Here is a 22,428-nt window from a genome sequence, read left to right as displayed (position 1 = left end):
GATTAATGGATCTCTGCAGAATAATTTGGTGCTTTACTGGAAATATATATTTTTTTTAATGAAATGAGCATTTATCATTACATAAATTAAACGTGTTATTCATTATCCATCTAAATCAGTTTCTCAGTGGAAGGAATGAATGGGATTTTTACTTTTGCAACACTATTGGGTTGTGTTAAAAACAGATCATCTGTAGGGTTTGGGATACTTACAGGTGCTCCTGGATCTCCCCTGGGCCCAGGATAACCCTAAAATGACACAAAACATGCACATAAACAATACAGATACTCCATTGGATATGACTTCAAAGACCTCATGAATTCAACATTTACAATATTTATTTTGTTGGCGCACATTGCTAGCCTTAACTTGAAAAATGTATCCATGCAAAATTAATCAAATTAATTAATTACTCTCGGTAATCTTTCATCAAATCTAATCATTTGCATCAGCTCTGGAATGGCATGCCTTCTCCAATGACATCAGTTTGAGGCTTGAGCCATGGCTTTGGAAGAATATGCTTAACTTTCGTTCAACATACTGAAATAAAGTTGGCAGCAACTTCCTGTTCACACAGATTTTAAAGACAAGGGGTTTAGTAAACTGAGAGGTCTCCTACCTGGAAACCATGACAGCCCTCTGTTCCATTTCCTGGAGGTCCGTCTTCACCCTAAGAAGGTTGAAGAAAAAAAACTTTGCTGAAGCACTGGACAACTGCCTTTGATTAGTTAAAACCAGTTGTAAAGGTCAACAGGATCAACTCACCCTCTCTCCCATCAGGCCTCTATCTCCAGGGGCCCCTTTGATTCCTCTGGGCCCTTTGGCTCCCTAAAGCACAGACATGCAACATGGGAAATGTAGGTCGGTCATAGATGCAGGAGGTCAGGTTGAAAGGTTATCTAGTCTAGTTAACATCACCCACCTCGGCCCCTGTAGTACCTTCATCACCACGATAACCTGGGGACCCTACCCTTCCTGGCGCACCCTGTTGGAAATGGGAAAAAATGATATTCCTGGAGACATTCGAATATATTAGTATCCCTCTGTTTGGGTTGAAAAACACTCTTTAGCCAACCTAAATTAGTTTTCTTAGATGGTTTAACATGATCTCCCTGCTTGGTCAGGATATAAGAAAAAATTTAATGTATACACTGCCGTTTAAAAGATTTTTGATGTTTTTAATTTTTAGTCTCTTATGCTCATAAAGGCTATAGTATTATATATATATATATACTTTTTTTTTTTTACCAAAAATACAGAAGAAATTGAAATATTGTGAATTATTATGGCAGTTGTTAATATTGGTTTCCTATTTTTATATTCTTTAAAATAAAATGTATTTCTGCGACAAAGCACTGAATTTTGCCACTACTCCAGTCTTCAGTGTCACATGATCCTTCAGAAATCATTCTGATATGCTGTTCTTAGATCATTGTTGAAATTGTTGTGTTGCTTAATATTTTTTTCTTTGATTCTTCGATGAATAAGAAGAAAGAAAAAAAAGAACAGCATTTATTAAAAATCTTTTCTATTAATATACGTCTTGACAACCGTTTTTAAAAACGTTTTAAAAAATTTACCCCAAACTTTTGAATAGTAGTGTATAATTTTTTATTTTTTATAAAAACTGTTCTTTGCACTTTTTTATCAAAGTATTCTGAAAAAGTATCACAAGTCCCAAAAATATTAAGCAGCTAAACTGTTTCCAACACTGATTATAAATCAGCATATAAGAATGATTTCTAAAGGATGCTGAAAGTAATGCTGAAGTAATGATGCTGAAAATTCAGCTTTGCTTAACAGAAATGAATTATATTTTAAAGTACATTAAAAAAGAACATTTCATTTGAAATTGCAATAATATTTCCAAAAATATTTTTTTGTGTACTTTTTTTTATCAAATAAATGCAGCATTGATGAGCACAAGAAACTTCTTTAAAAAAAAAAAAAAACATAAAAAATATTTGCTACTGATCTAAAAAAAATTGTGTGTGTGTGTGTGTGTGTGTGATATTAATTATTAATTAATAATTTAATTTAATGCAACATTATCTTATAAAAAAATCTGTAGTAACTGTTTTGTTTGGAGAATAAAAGTCACACCAGAGTCAAGGGCGTGGAGACCGAAGACAGAGAGCCATTCATGACAACTTGACCATATACTTGAATCATACAGTTATTGTATCATACGTTATAACATTTAGCTTTTTTTTTTGACATCTGAGTCATCAACTAAAAATATTATTTCCAAAAATGACTCAGTAAAAAAATATTTTGTTATATATATACATTTCTTATTTACTGCAGCATTACATTTCATAGAGGGGAATCTGACACATAGACAAATTAAATCAGTACAAAAAAAAAAAAAAAAAAAAAAAAACAGCAGGCTTTGAGAAAGCAGTGGCTCATGAGTTCAGAAACGCATCCAAATTTCCATGTATTTGAACATTCAGTTCTTTCCCATCCCACCCACTCAACTCCACTGGAAAATATCTCTGCCAGGACAAAACTAATAAAAAAAGGAGCGTTACTCATAGCAAAAAGTAAAACTTGTGATTACTGGTAACTTCAAGTACAAAACTGAGCAGTTTGGGGATAACGGAATTCCTCACTAGTAACTAACAAAAATTATGTGAGAACCAAAGAGCAGCTGTTGTTTTTGAGAAAATCATGAAATTGAGAAACCATTTGGGCATGAATTTGCTTCGAAAACACTCATGTAAACTGCACAGGAAATTTCAAGTCCTGAGAGGCAACAGAAATCTGGCCTGGCAGTTTACAAGAGCTGTAGAGAGAAGTCCAGCGCTGACAGAACTAGCATGCATGGAGTCCTGTGGTGCAGCTGGTGGTAATGATGTAAGCCTCAAGACTCCCAGGTCCAGATCTCAGCAGATTAGCTCGTTTCATCAGGGAATCTGGAGTCAGCTCTGGCATGTGTTATCACTCATAATGTCCTTCTTAAAGTTGAACCATTCTAATCAATGTTACTCAATGCCTCAAAACTAGCCAAAATGTTAGTTTGGGGCAAGAATTTTTGTCTTGAGATAAACACAATTTATTCACGTGAAAAAAAATAAAAAACTGCCTTAAACCAGCTCAAAGCTGGTTTGCTCGTCTCAGCTGGTTTCCCACACTGGCCAAGCAAAGACCACCTATGGATATTTACATGTCTTCGTTTTTTTTTTTTTTTTTTTTTTTTTTTTTATAAGAGGATGCAAAAAACAACCACCAGTGCTTTTCTAATTAAAATGATTTACGTTTTATGCGTTTAGGGCTGGGTGGAAGAACTTACAGCCTCAATTAGTCTGGGACACTCAAACAACGTCATCTTTTACTACAAAGAGGGTAATATATTCCAGTTAGGGAAGAAGATTTGTATGGTTTTAGGTATTAAAATACATATGTTGAACTGTATCTGCTGCTCAGTTTTGAGCTCTCCCAGCCGGTCTGACGTCGTCCATCTGGAGTCCATCTGACCTCGGGAAGTGATATAGCTTTTGTTCTTTCCCCTCCCACTGCCCATACCATCACAAATGGCAGAGGCACTGGTCGTATTTCTTTGTTCCTCAAGTTACCTCCTAACACAGCCCAGAGCTCTAATGATCTCAGAGATTTCAGAGGGCCTCTCAGGATGCCTGTGTCCTGAAGTCATAAGCTTTCATCTTTGTTCATGCGCTTATACATTATATACTCTGCACCTTATAATTCTGGATTAATGTTTAAGGAAGTGTATAAATGTATAAAGATGCTAAAGAATTGAATTGTAGTGTCTCAGTTCAAGCAAGATAATGCTGAAGATCTCAAAATCTGGTGTATACCACTCGCGGTGGTTTTCGTCAATCACTCACCGGTTCTCCGTTTGGCCCTGCTGACCCCTCACGTCCTTGTTCACCCCGGGGCCCGGGTTCACCCTGTCAGAGTCCACATACATGTCACTTGTATCATTCTTCCACAATATGATTTTCTTCTTGCATAAACACAGAAGGCTCAAGCTGTCAAACAATTTACCTAACAGAACATGAGCAATTAATAACTAATGAATTTGTTTGAAACAGACGTTATGTACATCTGTGTATATATGTTCTTAATTAGAACCACTCAATATTTTAAGTCAATGTGAAATCAAACAGAAATTTACTTTATTGTGAGCAATTCATTTGTGTTTTCAATAAATAAAAAAAAAAAGAAAAAGAAAAATGTCTGAAAAATAATACAACCTTGCCTCTTTCAGTTGGAAATCCAAACAAAAATACTGTTAATATTTATAAAAACTTTTTATCTCATAATTTTGACTTTTGTCATAGTTATACTCTATTATGTCATAATTTCAAACTTTATATCATAATTACAATTTATGTCATTATTCAAATCGATTATGTCATAATTTCAAATAATGCCATAGTTTCTCATATTTTTTTGTCCTTTAATGTCATAATTATGGAGGAATTTATAGTCATAAAAATAAAATAGAAATGTTGACACAAAACTCATAACTACTGTAAGATAAAATGTTGGTTTTATGACATAAAAAGTTTAATGTCATAATTATGACTTTGTATCTCATAATTTAAACTTTTAATAACATAATTATAACATAGTATTTCATCATTTTGATTTTTTATGTCCTCATTTTGAAAGAATGTACAGCTTAAATGAGTTTCGGGCATTCATTCAGCCCTGCAGCCCGAAATTATGTCATTTTTGTAAGATATTTCTGTCAAGGAGGAGCATTTGTATGCTTTTAAGTTTTTAAATGCATCTGTTCAACTGTATATGATGCTCAGATCCACAAAATTACTGTTATCATTATTGGCTGGCGAATATAATTTAAAGTCATTTCAAATTGACTTAAAATTATTAGCAGAGTTTTACCATTGTGTTTGGAAGGGGTGCATTGTGGGATATTTTCTAAATGTGACATATACTTACAGGGTCACCTCTGGGCCCTCTGTTACCACGGGAACCTTGTTCACCTTTTTCACCAGGTGTGCCCTGACAGAAAAATAAAAACCCGGAAAAACATCAGATCACCTGCATATTCTGACCCTCACGTGTAAAAAGACCCACATTTGCAAACAGCTTAGAACACAACCATTCACACAAAGACAGAAGTAAATATAAATGCTCGTTTACTCTCTCTCCTCTTGGGCCATCTGGTCCTGGTAGTCCCTAAAAAAAGAACAGGAAATAGAAAAGACTTTTAGATAACACTAAAAGCAGATCTGTCACACATTACTACACTGGATGTTTAGAATCCAAGTCTGTGAAAACACGTACGTCATCCCCTCGCTCGCCTTTATCGCCATTGGCTCCACGCGGACCCCTGTCTCCCTGAAACAACAAACAATGAGATTGTAGATGAGCCAATGTCCACTGAAACTAATTATAATGCTGTAAAAGCCCATAAAGCCAAACAACAGCATTAGTGAATCATAACTAACACATGTCCAAGGCTATGTGGCATTTACCAGTCAAAAGTCATGATGTAAAACTGTGTTTAATACAAGATCAAAATCTTCCTCCGTACCTTTGCCCCCGAGGACCCATAGTTTCCAGGTCTTCCTGGTTCACCGTCTTTGCCAGGATCTCCCTGAAAGCAACAATAGAACCCAAAACATATGCCTCTAAGTTTAAAGATGATTTACTTCGAGAAATGACTTATAAAAGGGTGATATGACTCATTGATCTCTTGGTCAAATAAATGCAGCCTTGGTGACCATAAGAGACTGAGTGCTCTTGTTGTTGTCTGATCATGATTTCTAATATAATCGAAATTTTAAATCCCTTACTCTTTGTCCTTTGGGTCCATATTGGCCAGGGTCTCCTTTAGGACCTGGTTCTCCTTGCAAGCCCTAACAAATCAAATACAAAAGTTTATTTATGAACAATGGAGAACAACATAGATCCAAATTTCCTGCTTTTCATATTGCATATTCTTTACAACAGAATGGAAACAAAGTACAAAACTCTGTGCAGAGTTCTGAAAGCAGCTCGGATGTCAAATTTGGTAATTGTTAGGCTACTCAAGAGGCAAACATCCCACGTCCTGGCTTCCAAATGCAGGCTGAGTGGAAACAGACGCTTGTGAAACTGACTGACACACTGCACAATTTGCTCAAAGAACATCTACAATCCTACTGAGTTGATGCTTTACAGGAGAATGAGATCCAGCTCAGCCAATTAGATTCTGAGATCTAAACATGTGAATCTATAACTTAATCTCTACATCTCAAATGCATCTGGATCAACAGAAGCTTAAATGCACCTGGATCACAGTAATCTGATGTAAACATGCTCTCAGCTGGCAGACAGTCATGTGAACAGTCACCTGTCATCCTAAAAGTAGGTTTATGCACAAAAGGAAGATTTTGCAAACAATTGGTTAGATCTTTTTGCACTCTAACCTGCACAAAGTTCACTTTATGAATCCCGCTTAGCAGATTTATAAACATACAGGCACAAGTGAAATTCCTTTGCCAGAATAACCATACATGGAGTTTACAATGTGATTTATTATGCGTCATCTGCATATCATCTCATTATGCATACTGCCATCCACTCATGTGATACTAATATATTTTAATGAAACTAAAAATATAGGAAAGAATGTTGTAAATGCTGCATTGCTAAAAATATTTTTTCTTTATTAAAACTGTGTCATTTTATAGAAATACCTAAATACCCTGTAAACAAGATTATTTTAAATGCAATAAATATTAAGACTTTTATCTTTTGTTTTATATCTTAACCTTAAATAAAATAATACAATTTTCAGAAACTCAGAATGTGATTTCATCAATATAATATAATATAATATAATATAATATAATATAATATAATATAATATAATATAATATAATATAATATAATATAATATAATATAATATACATATTTTTTAACAGTTATACTTACATTAGGCCCCGGTGACCCTTTGCAGCCTGGAAAACCAGGGAATCCCGCCTCACCCTATGAAATATAATACAAACACACAAAACATAAACACTTTTCTTCATGGTGTTACTCAAACACCCTGAACTGCATTTAATTAGCTTGAGGGTGACATCATGCAAAGAAATAAAATACTAAAGAAACATTACTAAACAAGATTGCATGCAATGGATACCATGTAAATCACACCATGATAAATTTTTACTGTGAGTTCAGATGTATCGTGCAGATGGGGGAGTAAATTAAGGAACAGTGATTTGTTGAGAGGAAAATGCCTTGGAAAGAGTTAGAGTACATGTTGAGAACTGACTGAGGAAGAAAATGAACCGAGGATGAAGACAAAGTCAAGGATCAGAGACACAAGACCAGGCTTTTTTTCCCAAAGCACAGTCAGACTCAAGGAAAAACACAAAGACGAAATTGAACAAGAGTCAGATAGACAAGAGAGATAACCATGCAATGTTTTTAGTTTCTATAGTTCACATACTGTTAATCTGAAATCAGACACAGGATGCCAGAGAAAGCAGCACAGGAAGATGAGAGAGAAATAATGTCAAATCTAACAGCGGCGTATTATTCTTCAATATTGAATTAATTATTGTACTTTATTGTACAAAGAACAGACCAACATGAAAATCATGATCTACTAACATCACATCTGGTGAATAAATATACATGAAAACAAATGAGATTTGAAAACTATGAACAGTTTGAAAACTATAGGAAGATTTTCAGATTTAAGTGATCTAATTTTTTTTCTTGTCTCTTCAAAAAATGTTCATATTAGCCATTTTATTAACTCCATTCACTCTAAATATATGGAAAATATCAGCAAATATTATGCAACATTTTTCTTTTTTGTTCCAACAAAGAAGAAGAAAAATTATACATGTTTGGTAAAAAACTACAGAATCGAATTTTTTTTGGTGCACTATCCCTTTAAAAAGCTGTTTTTGTGTCATACAGGAAGAGGACATAAGCACTTACCTTACGTCCATCAACTCCATCAAGACCATGTTGACCTTTGTCTCCCTAAAAGTAGGATTGAGATTCAACTCAGTACGATAAACAACTGGGAAAAATGGATAAGACTCAACAATAAAGAGACTGCTAATAAACAAGCTTACCTTGAAGCCTTTATGTCCTCTCTCTCCCTGCAGATAAAACAAAAGTGTATTTGTGATGTTCCCCAGTTCCAAAATGAATTATGAGATAAAATAATCGCCTGCAGACCCTTGGAATGTGCTATTGATAAAAATGTCTGTCAAATCTGCAAGGCAAATCTGTTTCTTTTACCTTATGACCTCTTATTCCTTGGTCTCCCTGGAAGGAAAACAGTATAGATTATCATTTCAGCAAGAGTGCACAAATCAACTGTAATATAAACAGAGTGTAAACATTTATGAGAGAGAGCGGAAGACAGACCTTCATTCCTTGGTATCCGACAGGACCAGGATCACCAACATTTCCCTATTAGGAGAAGTAAAGAAACATCAGAGAGAATGCAAAAAAAGAGTTTTGCGGGATGTGGTCGTGATGTAAATCACTAATTCAAAGACATTTGTTAATATGGCTGCGCTCTAAACCCCCTTTAAGATCACACTGAATGCCTTAAGTGAGGATAAACAAGGAAAATTAAAGTCATCAAGATAATATCTTAAAGAAAAATATTACTGCAGGGCTTTATGGAGTCAACTGTGCGCTGCAATTATTGTTATGTCTACACAATCAGCATTTGCTGTGAAATAACAGAATAGCTGGCACAGTCACCATCCACCGCTTAACAGCATAGCTGGATGTTTTCCAGTGTATGGGTATGTTTACTTCTTTTATGACACTTATAATGGCCAAATTTCTGAAAACATCCTTACAAACACTATAGAATTTTGCACATGTGGCAGACAGAAAGTTCACCAGCAACTTCAAAAAAAAAAAAAAAACAGCTGCAGAAGATGGAAGACCTCGGGGTCAGTCGAGGGTTTTGCTTTGATTGGATTATCAACAAAGAAATTCAGGGACACATGGAACATTTATTGGACACAATGATCTCATGTCCATGTGAAAAGTATTAATCAGCACAATAATAGGCACATGCCATTGACTTTTCACCTGAGAGCTGTATATTTTGACTTCATTCTTAAGAGGTGTTCTACAATTTCACAGGCCAATTTCATTCATTTAAATGAGGTATTTCTCAAATCTACACAATCAGGAATTCGGTGTGAGGGTGAAAGATTTCCTCGTTCAGATTTCGCAACAGGTCAAAAGTGGTGCTTCATACAGTACTATTGTATCTCTAAACTAACGACAATGGACAATGAGCTAATTTGCTAATGCTAATGTGAGGGCACATTTAGTATACGGCGAAATACAATGAACTATAAAGATATCGATTAGGATAACTATTTTAGTGTTGACACCAACGCATGGTATCATTATGTTTATAATAAGCAGTCGTGGTTGAGGAGAAACCCCCAAATATCATTCTGATTGGCTGTCAATGTTTATTCATCAGCTGAAAATATTTTTACAAATTATTGAGAAAGTGATCTTATATTGTTTCTATGTGCTGATATTGTTATCGATACGATGTGAAGATTCCTATTCTTATAGAATCATAGAATGATTTTTAAGACCTTACCTTTAGTATTATCTTTAAAGTTATCATTCATGGAGCAAATGGGCTTTTAGACACGAGTTCTGAAATCTCACTTCAATTAATTCAGAAAAAATCGTGATTAATCACATCCAAAATAAAAAGTTGTTGTTTACATAATATATTTGTGTGTTCTGTGTATATTGAATATGTATATAATATATGTGTATTTATATATATACATAAAAAAATATACACAGTACACACATACATATTGTGTAAACAAAAACTTTTATTTCGGATGCGATTAATCGCGATTAATCACGATTAATCGTTTGACACCATTAAAATTTGGCATCTTATCATCTGCCAGATTCAAATTTTTAATCTTGCTTAAATGTCAAAGTTTGGCATTAGGATCTTGACTGTTTTCTGGATCAGAAACAGAATGGAGGAGGTCAGAAATGTCAGATGTACGGTAATCCTACAAACAGCCACTATCACTTCTGAACAGGAGTGTATCTAAAAGCAGATAGCAGACGCTCACCGGAGGACCAACATCTCCTTTCTCTCCTGGCATGCCTGGTCGTCCATCCTCTCCCTGCAGGAAAAGAAAAGGTTAGGGCACAGTTTTCTGTGCATGTAGACAGTGAATTAAACATGAATACATGTAACATTTCATACAGTAGGAATCAACAGGTGGTTTCTAAGAGGCAACATAAAGACCTAATATAACTATATATATATATATATATATATATATATATATATATATATATATATATATATATATATATATATATATATATATATATATTATATATATTATATTATATATAATATATATATTTATACTCACTCTTTGTCCTGGATCACCAGGGGGTCCCACAGGGCCTCCGGGAGCCTTTGAAAATATTGCATGAAACAGTTAGAAACCCAAAACATCCATACAAGACCTGTTTGAATGGGTTAAGTAATCTAATGTTACTTACGTTGCAGTCAAAAGAACAGCACTGAAGGAAAGATTGAGAAGACAACATTAATATCCTAATGTACAAAATGTAAATAAGATGCATAAAAATGTGCAAAAGTTATGGAAAAGGCACATACCACATCCTTTGTTTCGTTTGTCTAGAATGAAAAGCGAAAAAGGGGGAAAGGACAACATCAGATAATATCTACACACACAATTGGCATGAGCTCAAGGCTGAAATTCCCTCAAGTGTTCAGTGAAATCTGAATTAATACATAAATGCTGCATTGAGCTAATAAACTAGTATCAGCTTATCGATATACACTACCATTAAAAAAATTTGGGTTGGTACAGTTTTTATTTTTGAAAGAAGTCTTTTATGCTCACCAAGTCTGTATTTCTTTATATACAAAAATACAGTAAGAACAGTAATGTTGTGAAAGATTATTACAATTTAAAATAATTGTTTTATAATTGAATATGTAATTTATTAGCCATTAATTTAGTCTTCAGTGTTACGTGATCCTTCAGAAATGATTCTAATATGCTAATTTGCTGCTTAAAGTTATTTTTTCAATATAATGAATACTGAAAACACTTGTGCCACTAAAAACTTTTACTATTTGATGAAAAAAGCAATCAAAATTACATTCAAAACAACAACTCCAATTTGAAATAGAAATCTTTTGTAAAATTATAAGCATCTTTACTGTCACTTTTGATCAGTTTAATAAATCCAGAATAAAAGTATTTAATTCTTTCAAGGAAAAAATAAACTAATAATAATTACTGTCCCCAAACTTTGAACAGTAGTGTACAGTTACAGTTCAAAGCACACTTTATGTTTACGCCAAAATAATATTTTCTTAAATAGACATTTAATTATGCAATTTCAAGCAAAGTTCCTAATCCTTAATCTTCAAGCATATCAATTCTGTATGTGTTTGTGTCAGTCTGACCCAAAAATCCACAGGAAAACAGGCTAAACATCATTGTTGTGATGAGTTTGTGTTACGACACTCACGATCATGCTAATGATAGTGTTTATAGTGCTCATCTGTGTGGAGCGGGAGGGATCTGCAGCGGTGAAGTTCTGTCTGTAGCTCGCATCTGTGGCAATGACTGACAGTCTGGTGTCCTGAGAAGAAGACAGTTCAGAGAAAATTACTGTTTGTCCAAATACAATTGCAATCCATTTCTCAGTGCAGTATCACATCTAGTGTTTTCCTGTGTGGCCAGACTTTTGACCACCGACATGTCTACTCCACAATGCTGCTTATTATGGTCCACTTACATAGAACAAGATTGTCTGAGTTTTTTATATTGTTTACTTGCTATGTGTTCAAGAAAATCAAGAAAAGTCACACAGTATCTAACTAAAAACCCATTGTTTTCTCTAATCTTAAACACGTCAGAAAATGAGAAACTTGAAGTAGCATCTGCACGGTACCTCCTGGTCAGGTGAGATGGCCACAGCGAACACTTTGACAGCATGTTGTCGTGCCTCATTGGCAGCCTCTTGGATCCCACCACATGGCTCCTTGTAGCCGGTCACAGGGTGACCATCCGTGACCACCACTATGTACTTATTCTCATGATAATGGGAGCCCCTGCAGACAGATGCATGTGACTGTTTTCACACATGGCTATTTGTAAAATTCTCTTTTTTTGAAAGGCGTTTTAAGTAATATCAAATTTCACATACGCTCGGAGCAGCTCGGAGATACCCTCCTTGATGGCACAGTCGGTGTATGTTCCTTTGCCAATGTATTTGATTTTATCTACTGCCGCCTTCAGGTCTTGACGCTTTGTTTTCAGGTCAACTAGTCCCATCACCAGCTCAATGTCGTCACTGTAATGTAGTGCTCCAGAATTCCACGTCACACTGCGATCACATGGTTGTGGTCTGGCAACAAGACAACAGATATGATCAGATTGGTAACACTTGACTGTTTATTATACAGATATTAATGCCTTCTTCTGCATGACATTATTCTAGATCTCTTAACTCGGCCCCAACAACTAGTAACTACTAACTATTAATAAGCAGCGAATTTGGAATGTAATGATGGAAAATACTTAGGTAATAGTGTGTATGTGTTCCATAATCTCAAGTGTTAAAAAGCAAAGCAAAGCAATAAAGTAAAAATAAACTAATTTTTAAAGGTCCACTAAGAAAACATTTGTTTGCTGGCTAATACAACAACACTGACCAAAAGGATTATAAATAAGTAAAATAAAACTTACACTATTAAAAACATTTTGCTTACTGAATAAAGCTGAAATACAATATAGACATAACAACGAAAACTAAAAAGAAAATTACAAATGTTGGCTTGGCAATTAATGTAATAGTTGAAGTGTTAAAATTGCTAACTTAATTTTTTTTTACATTTAAAACAGAACTAAAAAGTGAATAATAAATGAATAAATAAACCTAAAATAGTAATAATTGAAAATAAGAATAGTAATATTAAAAATAACTGCAAGCAGCAATTATGGGGCCAAGCACAGCAGAGGCAAAACGAGAAGCTAAGCCTGGCATGTAGAATCAGATCAACTGCAGAAATTAGTAACTGAAGCCATTTCAGATTGATTTTAGTCAAAAGACTAAAAAATAATAAATACAATCTCTAGTAACATGATTTATTGGCTTATCATGCTTGGCCAATAGGTGGCGCTATAGCCAAATTAATGTGTCATGGTCGGTGTGACGTGACAATGCCACATACAAAGTTTGGTGTTAATATGTCAAGAAATTGTAGAGATACAGCCTGAGATGCAGTTTGGAATCTTTCCAGCAAATTCTTTCATGCCCTAAACAAGAACCATTTGGTATATCAACAAAAATTTGTCAGCATCCTCTATAGATGATATGATTTAATTTTTTGGTGAAAATCGGACCAAGGGTTTAAGAGGAGTATGAAAAAGTAGGTTTTTAAAGAAATTCAAACTGGCAGAGAGGAAGTTTGGCTGACTATTGTAACACTGGCATCACTGTTCTCAACATGACCCAAGGAATCTATTAATACCAGTCTCATTACAATAGGCAAAATTCCCAAAAAGATATTACCATTTATTTTAAATTTCATTATAACTTTTGACCATAAGGTGGCACTGTCTAAAAACTTTTTTGAGTACTTTCAGGTCATGCTCTCGATGGTACATACAAAGTTTTGCAATGGTGTAATGCATCTGTAAAATCTAGCATTTTATATCATAATAATATATTCTAGTCAATCACAATTTCATGTTTTTGACAATTATAGTTTTATGTTATGTGTCCTCAATGTGTGCTAATGTGTGTCAAATTTATGTGTGCTAATGTGTGTCAAATTTGGTGAAAATATCTAAATTTGTTTTGGAGTAATATTCATTTTTATACAAATGCAAGTGCTAAAATGCTACTTGCACAAACCATAAGACAAAACCTGGCATGTTTGGTGTCGCTGGACTTGCCAAGGATGCAGGAGTCTAAAAAGTGACTTCCGTGAAAATGATTTGAAATAATAATTTGAAAATAATTCGACCACACCCAAAATCATTATCATGTGAATATTTGATTTTACATCTTGGTGGCACTGGCTCGAAACTGGTTACTCAGGCTCCTTCAGGGCATCATGCTGATGACCCATACCAATTTTTGTAAAGATACGTCATTGCAGTCATGAAATATAGCAATTTTCCACAAAATTAAAAATGGCCAAAGCCCAAATGGCTGACATTGGAAATTTGGGTGTTTTGGGTATAATTTGACTCGGCGTGATGCACCTAATCTAAAGAGTTGTGATTTCTGGCCACACCATTTAGAAGTTATGAGAAAAAATATGCATTTTTCATATCTCCTGACCACCAGGGGCACAGAGCTGAAACACTACAGTTACAGCAGTTTCAGGTCATGCTTGTTATAACACACACCAAGTTTGATCTCAATACACCAAACCGTTGCGAGATACAGCCTCAGATTCATTTTTTGCATGCTTTCCATTGAATTTGTTCGCACAATATTTGAGAATTGTTTGAAGAATCAACTTGAATTCCATAACTTATTGTCAGTGTTATCTGTGACAATTTTGGTGAAAATCGAAAAAGTTGTTTTTTTCGAAAAAAATGTAATCGTAAAAAAACTAAACCTTACGATTTTTTTTATTTTTTGAGTTCAATCAGCATGAAGTCAAGGATTCAGACGAAAAAAAATAATTTCCCTTCTGTGCCTTAGGGTGCAAAAGTTATTACCATAAACATACTGTAAGTGAAAGTTTAGAAAAGTAGTGGCACTATAGAGTTTGAGTTAGAGACTCCAAAATATAGTTAAAATATCGTTTGGCCTGGTCATGTGATCTCAATATGGCAGCTGCCAAAGGGAGGCTCCATATTATGAATCTGAATTTCATAAGATATCCTTTGTTAACCTTTCAAAGCATATTCTTGATATGATGTACAGTAATTGGTCAAAATATTTACAATACATCAGTCAGAATATGAAATTTAAAGATAGCATACAGGTTATTTAGCTGATCAATGAACAGCTTGGTGAAGGTCTTGATCTGGTTGATGTAAAACTCTGGAGGTTTGGCTCTGAGGGCCACACTTTCAGACGTGTCCAACACAAAGAACAAGTCCACAGGACACTCTACGGGAAAACAGAAGAAGAATCACAAAATTATGATTTTAATGGGTCCAAAACAGCATGAAATAGTTGTGTAAACAGTAGCAAATTCATTCTCGTGTTCACAATGCTATGTAAATATGAACTTTCAGTGTTTACTTACTTTTATCTATCACTTCCTAGTCCTGATAATTATGGATTATCTTCATTATTAATCTGAGAAATTAGCATCACCTGACCTAAACCCTGCAGTCATGTGACACTATAGATGATTTGAATACAGTATTAAAGTGTCTGCAGTACTGTATACAGGCATTACAGAAGTATGAAGATGTAAATAATAAAATAAACTGACCAAAAGTCACAAAAAGTTTACCTATTCAAATGAACCTAAAAATCTATTTTTGGACAGTCAGATCAGATTTACACAAATGTAATAATGATTTTATTTTATTTTTACCAATTTAAGCCCAGATTATATAGGAAGAATCTATAAAAGTGGCCTAAAACAAGGCCTTTCTTGCAAAGAGCCAAAAGGGTTCTTTAAAAACATAAGTTGCATCTCAAAAATGTACTCAATACTTTGATTTTATTTGCTGTGAAGCATAATTTTGCTCATTGTTGGTGCATCAAACATACTAATCTTCTCCATATATACTTTGAAACATGCAGCATCACGTCATCATAGGTATCTCCTGATGGACAGAGATGTCATTTTCCATTGGATAAAATAATTCGATTCATTCTGTCAGTTGCTATACTATTGTAACTCAAACTATCGCACTATACCATATTTTACTATACGACCATCCTAAACTAGCCTATACAATTCTATGATTCCACTTACTACACAATAACACATATTTTAATTATATTCACCTCTATTTAACTTGTAATAAAGTTTCTATGATTAAAAATGCAAACGTTAAATGCATTGAAACCCCATATAGTGCAGAATGTGTAGCTCTTTTATTTGCAGCAGCATTTAATATCAGTCTAATGTAACTTATAACCGACATTACACTCAACCACAGCATTAATGCCGAACATGCAAAACATAGTTATCCTTTACAAATAAAACAATCAATGCAACATAGACGGGAAAATAGTTATTATTACCTTTGAATGAGATTACTTGGTCACGCTGAGCGATGATCACTCCCCAAAGTGCGCACAGAGCGGCCAATATATATCCATTAAGCGCCATAGATGCTGATGTTACTGCACGTTAACCGTGCAAACTGAAGTTAAGTGACACACAGCACAGAAGGAGTGATATGATTGCAGAAGAAATATAAAAACAGGCTCGGATGAGATGAAGTGGCGGACAGTAGCACGGTGGCGCGTCCGCTCAGAGCGCGCAGCAGAATGAAACGCCTTAGAGCAGAAGGGAGGAGGAGGAGGAGTTCGGTTCACTCTTCACTACTTTAGGGCTTCATCCTACTGCTGCACACTCATGTTAGGCCCTAAAATACTTCAAAATATGCGGTATATTCAAAATCAATACGTACTTGAACATGATTCTGCTTAGCGCACCTAATGCACCCTATTTCTGGTGTTTGAGGACGTTTGGCTACATAATGACGCCACCATTATACAAAAGAATAGTATGGAAATACCCCAATATATGCATTGCATTCAATGCATAATAATGGCCCATAACAATGTATATGTATTACAATTTTAATTTCAATATATGAATTTTAAAATACAAAATTGCCTTTCTAATTCCATTAATACATTTAACAAACATTATCTAGGCATGCATGCTTAAAATTTCGTACTGTAATAGTCCAGTAGTTTGAAATATCATTAACCTTTAACTAATGTCTTCATATTTGAATACACGTATTAACGTACATTGCCAAAATACTACCTTTCTCTCATTGCTTTTTAAAAAGAATATTATATTACACATTATATAGTCTATATATGCTATACATTACTATGTAATATTGTTATCCATCATTTTAATTCAAATGAAAGGGTCTCTTACACAAATAATTGTTTCAGAAACTATGTGGTGATTTATTTTTTATTTTATTTTATTTTTTGCATAAAGAAAAAAGGTTACCTTGGAGACTAAATGGGTAACATAGTGTTGTGTTTGAACGTACAAGCTACATGAAGCACGGTTTGGATGTGTAGAAGCAGAATGATGATCTTTTCGATGTTCTTCTGTGGAAGAGAGTGAGTCATCCTCATGAGGTTATGCATGAAGTCTTTGTGATGAAAAGTGCACTTAAAGATACACAGTTGTCAAGAGCTGAGAGGTGAAGAGTGTGAGAGAGGGGGGGAGAGAGGGAGAGAATAACGAAGAAACGAGACATCTGACATGTCTTTTCTCTTCCAGAGATGGAGGGTAAAGGTCTTTCCACATCTGCATCTCGTTAACTTCTAGACCAATTGATGAGACGACAGAGAGAAAGAAAGAATTAAGAGGGACGTATGCACTTCGAAAAAGTAACCAACTCAGTTCTTAACACTTGTTTTTGAAAGAGAAACAGCGCCACCAATGTGCGGATTTTAAAAAGTCACAATAAGTCTGAATTATTTTAGAAGAGATCTGAGAACACGCTTTGCTCAAATTTGGCTCACTGAGATCTTGATTATGATTATGAATATACAAAGTAGTATACATACAAATTTTCACAGGCTTAAAAAATGGCTTAAAATCACAATTTTAAATTAGAAACGACAAGAAGTCATAGAATAACTCGCCTATAATTTGATCTGCCATCTTGAGGGCTGTAAATGAAGTAAACAGGGCTATCACACATGTATTACTTAAACAATTAAAAAAACATAATCGGTTGACCATGATTGGCTCACCATAGTGTTTACAGGCTTAATGCTTCTAGTTTGAGATTTATGACATGAAGCTAATGTAAATCAATACACCAAATGATGTCATCGATTGAGATAATTGAAGAGCTACAGCTTTGTGTTCATATATTTTTTTCAGAGTGATGACAGGAGTGGAACACTATGGGTAATATCTAGAGCTTATGAATGATGCTTTGTGTCTGGGTTAATATCTCCCATTAGCACTACAGTAAACTCAAGATGACACTCTGAAACATAATAATTACAACATTGTGAGTGAAGAATGACATCATCGTTCATTTGCGCATGTGAGAGGATGGGAAAACATCTAACCGCTTTGAGAAAGTCCAAGCAAGAGCAGCTATGTTTTAAAACTAGGAAAGGGTGACTGTAACGTTGGTAAAGTGAAGACACTACATTCATTGTACATCTAGCAGTGTTGCGTAAAACAGAGGAGGGAAAATAGCAGAGGAATATTTTTTCCCTCTCTTGGTCTGTAATGAACACTGCATGAGCTGGAACATCACAGAGGGGAGATCAGGGTGGTCCTTGGGGAAACCTAGTCATGGTGGTACTGTGGTGGTACCATGGTACTAGATAATGTTTACGTGGTATAATGTGTACTACTGTACAGTATGTGTAAAAAAATGTGGTAATATCATTATGCTTCTGAGCGGGAGGGTGAAAGTGTGAAATGGGATGTTTACTTTATGTTTTGGATCAAAAAAGTTGCCTGGTGGCAGCTAAAGGGGAAATGGGTGTGTTTTTCCCCCGAAAGAAAGGATTTGTTTCTCCTTGAAAATTTTTACAGGATATTTACAGGAGTCCAGTGTTTTGGCCAGAGCTCAGCAAGCTTTTTCCACTGATCTCATTCTCTTAGCTTTTTTTTTCCATGAAAGAAAGAAAGAGAAAAAAAATCATTTTGTACCCTAAGACTGGGAGGAAAAAGGGGGGAAAACCATCTGGTAATAATCAGGATTTAATGGTGGAGGCTTACTGTAAATCTACAAAGAATCTGACAGCTGCGCTGGTTCATTCGGCCTTCATCGAGGTGAATGCCATCAGGATCCTGCGCTGTTATGTGCGAGAGGGAAGCATACTCTCAGACAAAATATAATTAGCAAATTATTAGCAAAAAATATTATTTGCTGAAGCAAAACTACTGCAAGGCAGATGTGACAAGAATTCAGACAAGAAAAAGCTCAAAGTTTAAGACAGACTAACAGGTCAAAGTTCACGGCCTTTAAAATGAATGTTATTTCGACATGTTAAATGGGGGGTGAGGGAGGGGTCAAGCTTGACCTCTGATCGTCTGGGAGCCTCAGTTTTAGATTACAATCACAAAACAGCATAACATAAATGCCCCAAACTCTAAATGCTATCAGGTTATGTATTGTTCAACACTTTGGGGTCAGTAGGATTTAAAAAAAAAAATTTGATAAAAAACTAAGGCTGCATTTATTTGCTCATTAATGCAGGGAAATGAGCAATATTGTGATATTTTAAAATGTAAATTATTTCTGTGATGGCAAAGCTGATTTTTTTGCATTCATTTCTCATCTTCGGAGTCGCATGATCCTTCAGAAATCATTCTAATATGCTGATTTGCTGCTCAAGAAACATTCTTATATATCAGTGTAGAAAACAGATGTGGTTAATATTTTTGTGGAAACAGTGATTTTAATATATATATATATATATATATATATATATATATATATATATATATATATATATATATATATATATATATAAATAAGCATAAAAGTTGGATGAATGTCAAAATTAACTTTTAGTGCACTTTATGTTGCTATTTACTGTATGTATATGACTTCATCTTTCCAGCTATAGCAAAGGAGAGACAGAGGACAAGCATTGATCTGCAAAAGACAATAATACATGTGTTTTGACCTTCTTTGTAAATAACTAATCAGTCATTGGGAAAAATCCCAACTTTTCACCAAATGAATACCCTGGCCTTCCTTACCAGATCTGGATCCAAAGAGGAAAGCCGGTGGGATTTCCATGGGATGAAATCATAAGCTCTTGAGAATTGCTCCGAGCACATTTGAATACAGATGCCAGTTTTTCTAGAATTAAGTAAACTTTTACAGCATGTGCATGAAACCAAATGATGGACGAGATACGTTACGCAATATAATCCAAAGTAATCTATGTGGATACGATTATTATTTATATTGCACAACGATAACTCTGCCCCATTTCCTCTAACGATTTAAGATGGTGAACAGATGTTGTCACACTGTTTTTGCAGATGTTAGATCTCCTACACATATTGTAGGAATATGGATAGTTTCATTCAGTTGATAATGTGGCCATGTTAATGAGAAAACAAACTGATATCAGACCGCACAGATGCACATTAGTGTCATCTCCTGTTTTGTGTTTCAGCAAAACCATGCGAATTGTTTCTCATTTTTTCCAAATCATGTGATCATGTGACAGATCGAGGCAGGCACATTATTACAGCGCTGTAAAGTCTGGAAGACACATTATGACAAAAACACCTGCAAACAAAGCAAAAGTAAAGGCTACAGTCATAACAGAGAGACTTTTTGAATAAACTTTTGTGAATGTGATCTTGGAGACCAGCTGTTTTCAGTGCCGGTCTATAAGTGTTTACTCAGCATGGTAAGGTGCGATGCTTTCACAAGTGTGTCATGGAAAAAGCTGAAGCTGCCCTTAGTTAAATCACCTCCTAATGGTGTAATGAGACTGAAAGAGAGAATGAGAGTAAAAGACTGAAGAAGGCAGCATTTTAACAGCATCTAAAGACCTCTCAGAGGATCAGTTCAGAGCAGACATCAAGGCCTCTCTCCTGAAGAGCTTTAACTAATTAAACACAGACCTGAACCGCATTCAAACAGCTGCGAGCGCCGAGACACTCCCATTCATCATCAAGTGCAGTCTGCCAACCAGATGGAGGAAGCTGCTGGAGTCCCTTATCTCTCTCCCAAACTCTGGGATGATGTTGACCAAAGATCTCAATCCGCATTGACAATAAAAACAGCATGGAGGCTACTGTATCAGACTTCCACAGAAACGGTTTGTGCAGAATCACTTCTCCAGAGAAAGACTGCCAACCATAGCTACAAAAACAATGGACCTCAGCATATAATAGCACAACGAGAACATCATGAATCGACTTCCACTGAAACCTTTACATTTCACAAGAAACATTTTGACAGGGAAACCTAGTTCTTGATTAATTATATTGGCAATGAGTAGATTTTTATTAGCATGTGGCTTTGTCTGTATGTTTTTGTTTGCCTGCTAAGTGGTGCAGCTCTGTGTCGACAGCTTTTGATTGGAGTTAACTGCAGGAAATGCTTGTCGGAGGCAGACAATCAACTGTGATACTAAAGGGACTTATTGAATCTCTCAAAGGAGACAGATTTCCTGAGTTGATGTCCAGCCCAGTGAAAGCATGTACCCGCTCCAGCCCAAAAACGCTCATACTGGCCGAGCTGTCTGTCACTTACATCCTTCAAAGAACACTTTATCCTGTAGCTTACTAATTATACTCAGTCAGGCACTTAACATGATTTCAAAGGCTGTTTTATTTCACCAAAGATTACAACAGAAGATGAAAGTACGCCATGAAACAATATATTTTTTCTTCATTTTCACATGAGCCTTCCATTTACAGAACAACCATAATATACTGTTGAATTCTGCCCTCTAGTGGACAAATACAGATCTATCTATCTATCTATCTATCTATCTATCTATCTATCTATCTATCTATCTATCTATCTATCTATCTATCTATCTATCTATCTATCTATCTATCACACACTTTTTTAATATTTTTGTATTATCAAACCCACCAAGTCACTAAATCTTATCAAGAGGTCCTTTGGGGATCACAACAAGATTAGCCGCTAGTTTCTATTTAAAATTTGGCAAATTTACTGTATAAATTAACGGTTAGCGTCAGGGGCGTAGCCATCTTTTCAGAAGTGAGGGGGACAGAAAAAAAAAAATTATATATATATATATAACATTTCTGTAATCTATATAGCCTACCAATCAACAGTTTTTGAACTGTAAGATATTTAGTTTTTAAAGAAGTCTCTTCTGCTTACCAAGCCTGCATTAATTTGATCCAAAGTAAAGCAAAAACAGTAATATTGTGAAATATTTTTATATTTAAAATAACTTTTTTCCCTATTTTAATATATTTTAAAATGTAATTTATTCGTGTGATTAAAGCTGTCTTTCCAGCATTAGTCTTCAGTGTCACATCCTTCAGAAATCATTCTAATATGCTGATTTGCTGATTATCAATATTTAAAACATGAGTTTTTTTTACAGTATTCTTTGATGAATATAAGGATCCAAAGATCTGCATTTATTTGAAATAAAAAGCTTTTGCAACATAATGCACTTGACTATATAATTCAAAGAGTCAATATATCATTCTTAGAGTCAATATAATTTTAGTTTTT

The 22,428-nt window shown here is 34.8% G+C and overlaps 1 protein-coding gene across 1 annotated transcript in view; it reads right to left on the bottom strand.

The window, feature by feature from the left end:
* The window catches only part of LOC127967951 (collagen alpha-1(VI) chain-like), a 21,942-nt gene extending 5,432 nt beyond the window's left edge, over positions 1–16,510 (bottom strand). The window contains exons 1-24 of the mRNA XM_052568720.1: positions 16,250–16,510; positions 15,025–15,154; positions 12,227–12,427; positions 11,972–12,131; positions 11,546–11,659; positions 10,659–10,679; positions 10,541–10,561; positions 10,408–10,452; positions 10,096–10,149; positions 8,378–8,422; positions 8,249–8,275; positions 8,080–8,106; positions 7,940–7,984; positions 6,917–6,970; positions 5,793–5,855; positions 5,531–5,593; positions 5,281–5,334; positions 5,137–5,172; positions 4,933–4,995; positions 3,852–3,914; positions 923–985; positions 766–828; positions 620–670; positions 113–248 (exon numbers count right to left, since the gene is read on the bottom strand). Coding sequence (XP_052424680.1) covers positions 113–248; positions 620–670; positions 766–828; positions 923–985; positions 3,852–3,914; positions 4,933–4,995; positions 5,137–5,172; positions 5,281–5,334; positions 5,531–5,593; positions 5,793–5,855; positions 6,917–6,970; positions 7,940–7,984; positions 8,080–8,106; positions 8,249–8,275; positions 8,378–8,422; positions 10,096–10,149; positions 10,408–10,452; positions 10,541–10,561; positions 10,659–10,679; positions 11,546–11,659; positions 11,972–12,131; positions 12,227–12,427; positions 15,025–15,154; positions 16,250–16,337 — 1,687 coding nt within the window. The 5' untranslated portion in view covers positions 16,338–16,510. The remainder of the gene's footprint in view (positions 1–112; positions 249–619; positions 671–765; positions 829–922; positions 986–3,851; positions 3,915–4,932; positions 4,996–5,136; positions 5,173–5,280; positions 5,335–5,530; positions 5,594–5,792; positions 5,856–6,916; positions 6,971–7,939; positions 7,985–8,079; positions 8,107–8,248; positions 8,276–8,377; positions 8,423–10,095; positions 10,150–10,407; positions 10,453–10,540; positions 10,562–10,658; positions 10,680–11,545; positions 11,660–11,971; positions 12,132–12,226; positions 12,428–15,024; positions 15,155–16,249) is intronic.
* Positions 16,511–22,428: the final 5,918 nt, after the last annotated feature.

Source organism: Carassius gibelio, chromosome B11, assembly GCF_023724105.1.
Source record: "Carassius gibelio isolate Cgi1373 ecotype wild population from Czech Republic chromosome B11, carGib1.2-hapl.c, whole genome shotgun sequence".
Taxonomy (NCBI): domain Eukaryota; kingdom Metazoa; phylum Chordata; class Actinopteri; order Cypriniformes; family Cyprinidae; genus Carassius; species Carassius gibelio.
The sequence above is the reverse complement of the archived record's forward strand: the minus strand, read 5'-3'. Positions and strand labels throughout refer to the sequence as shown.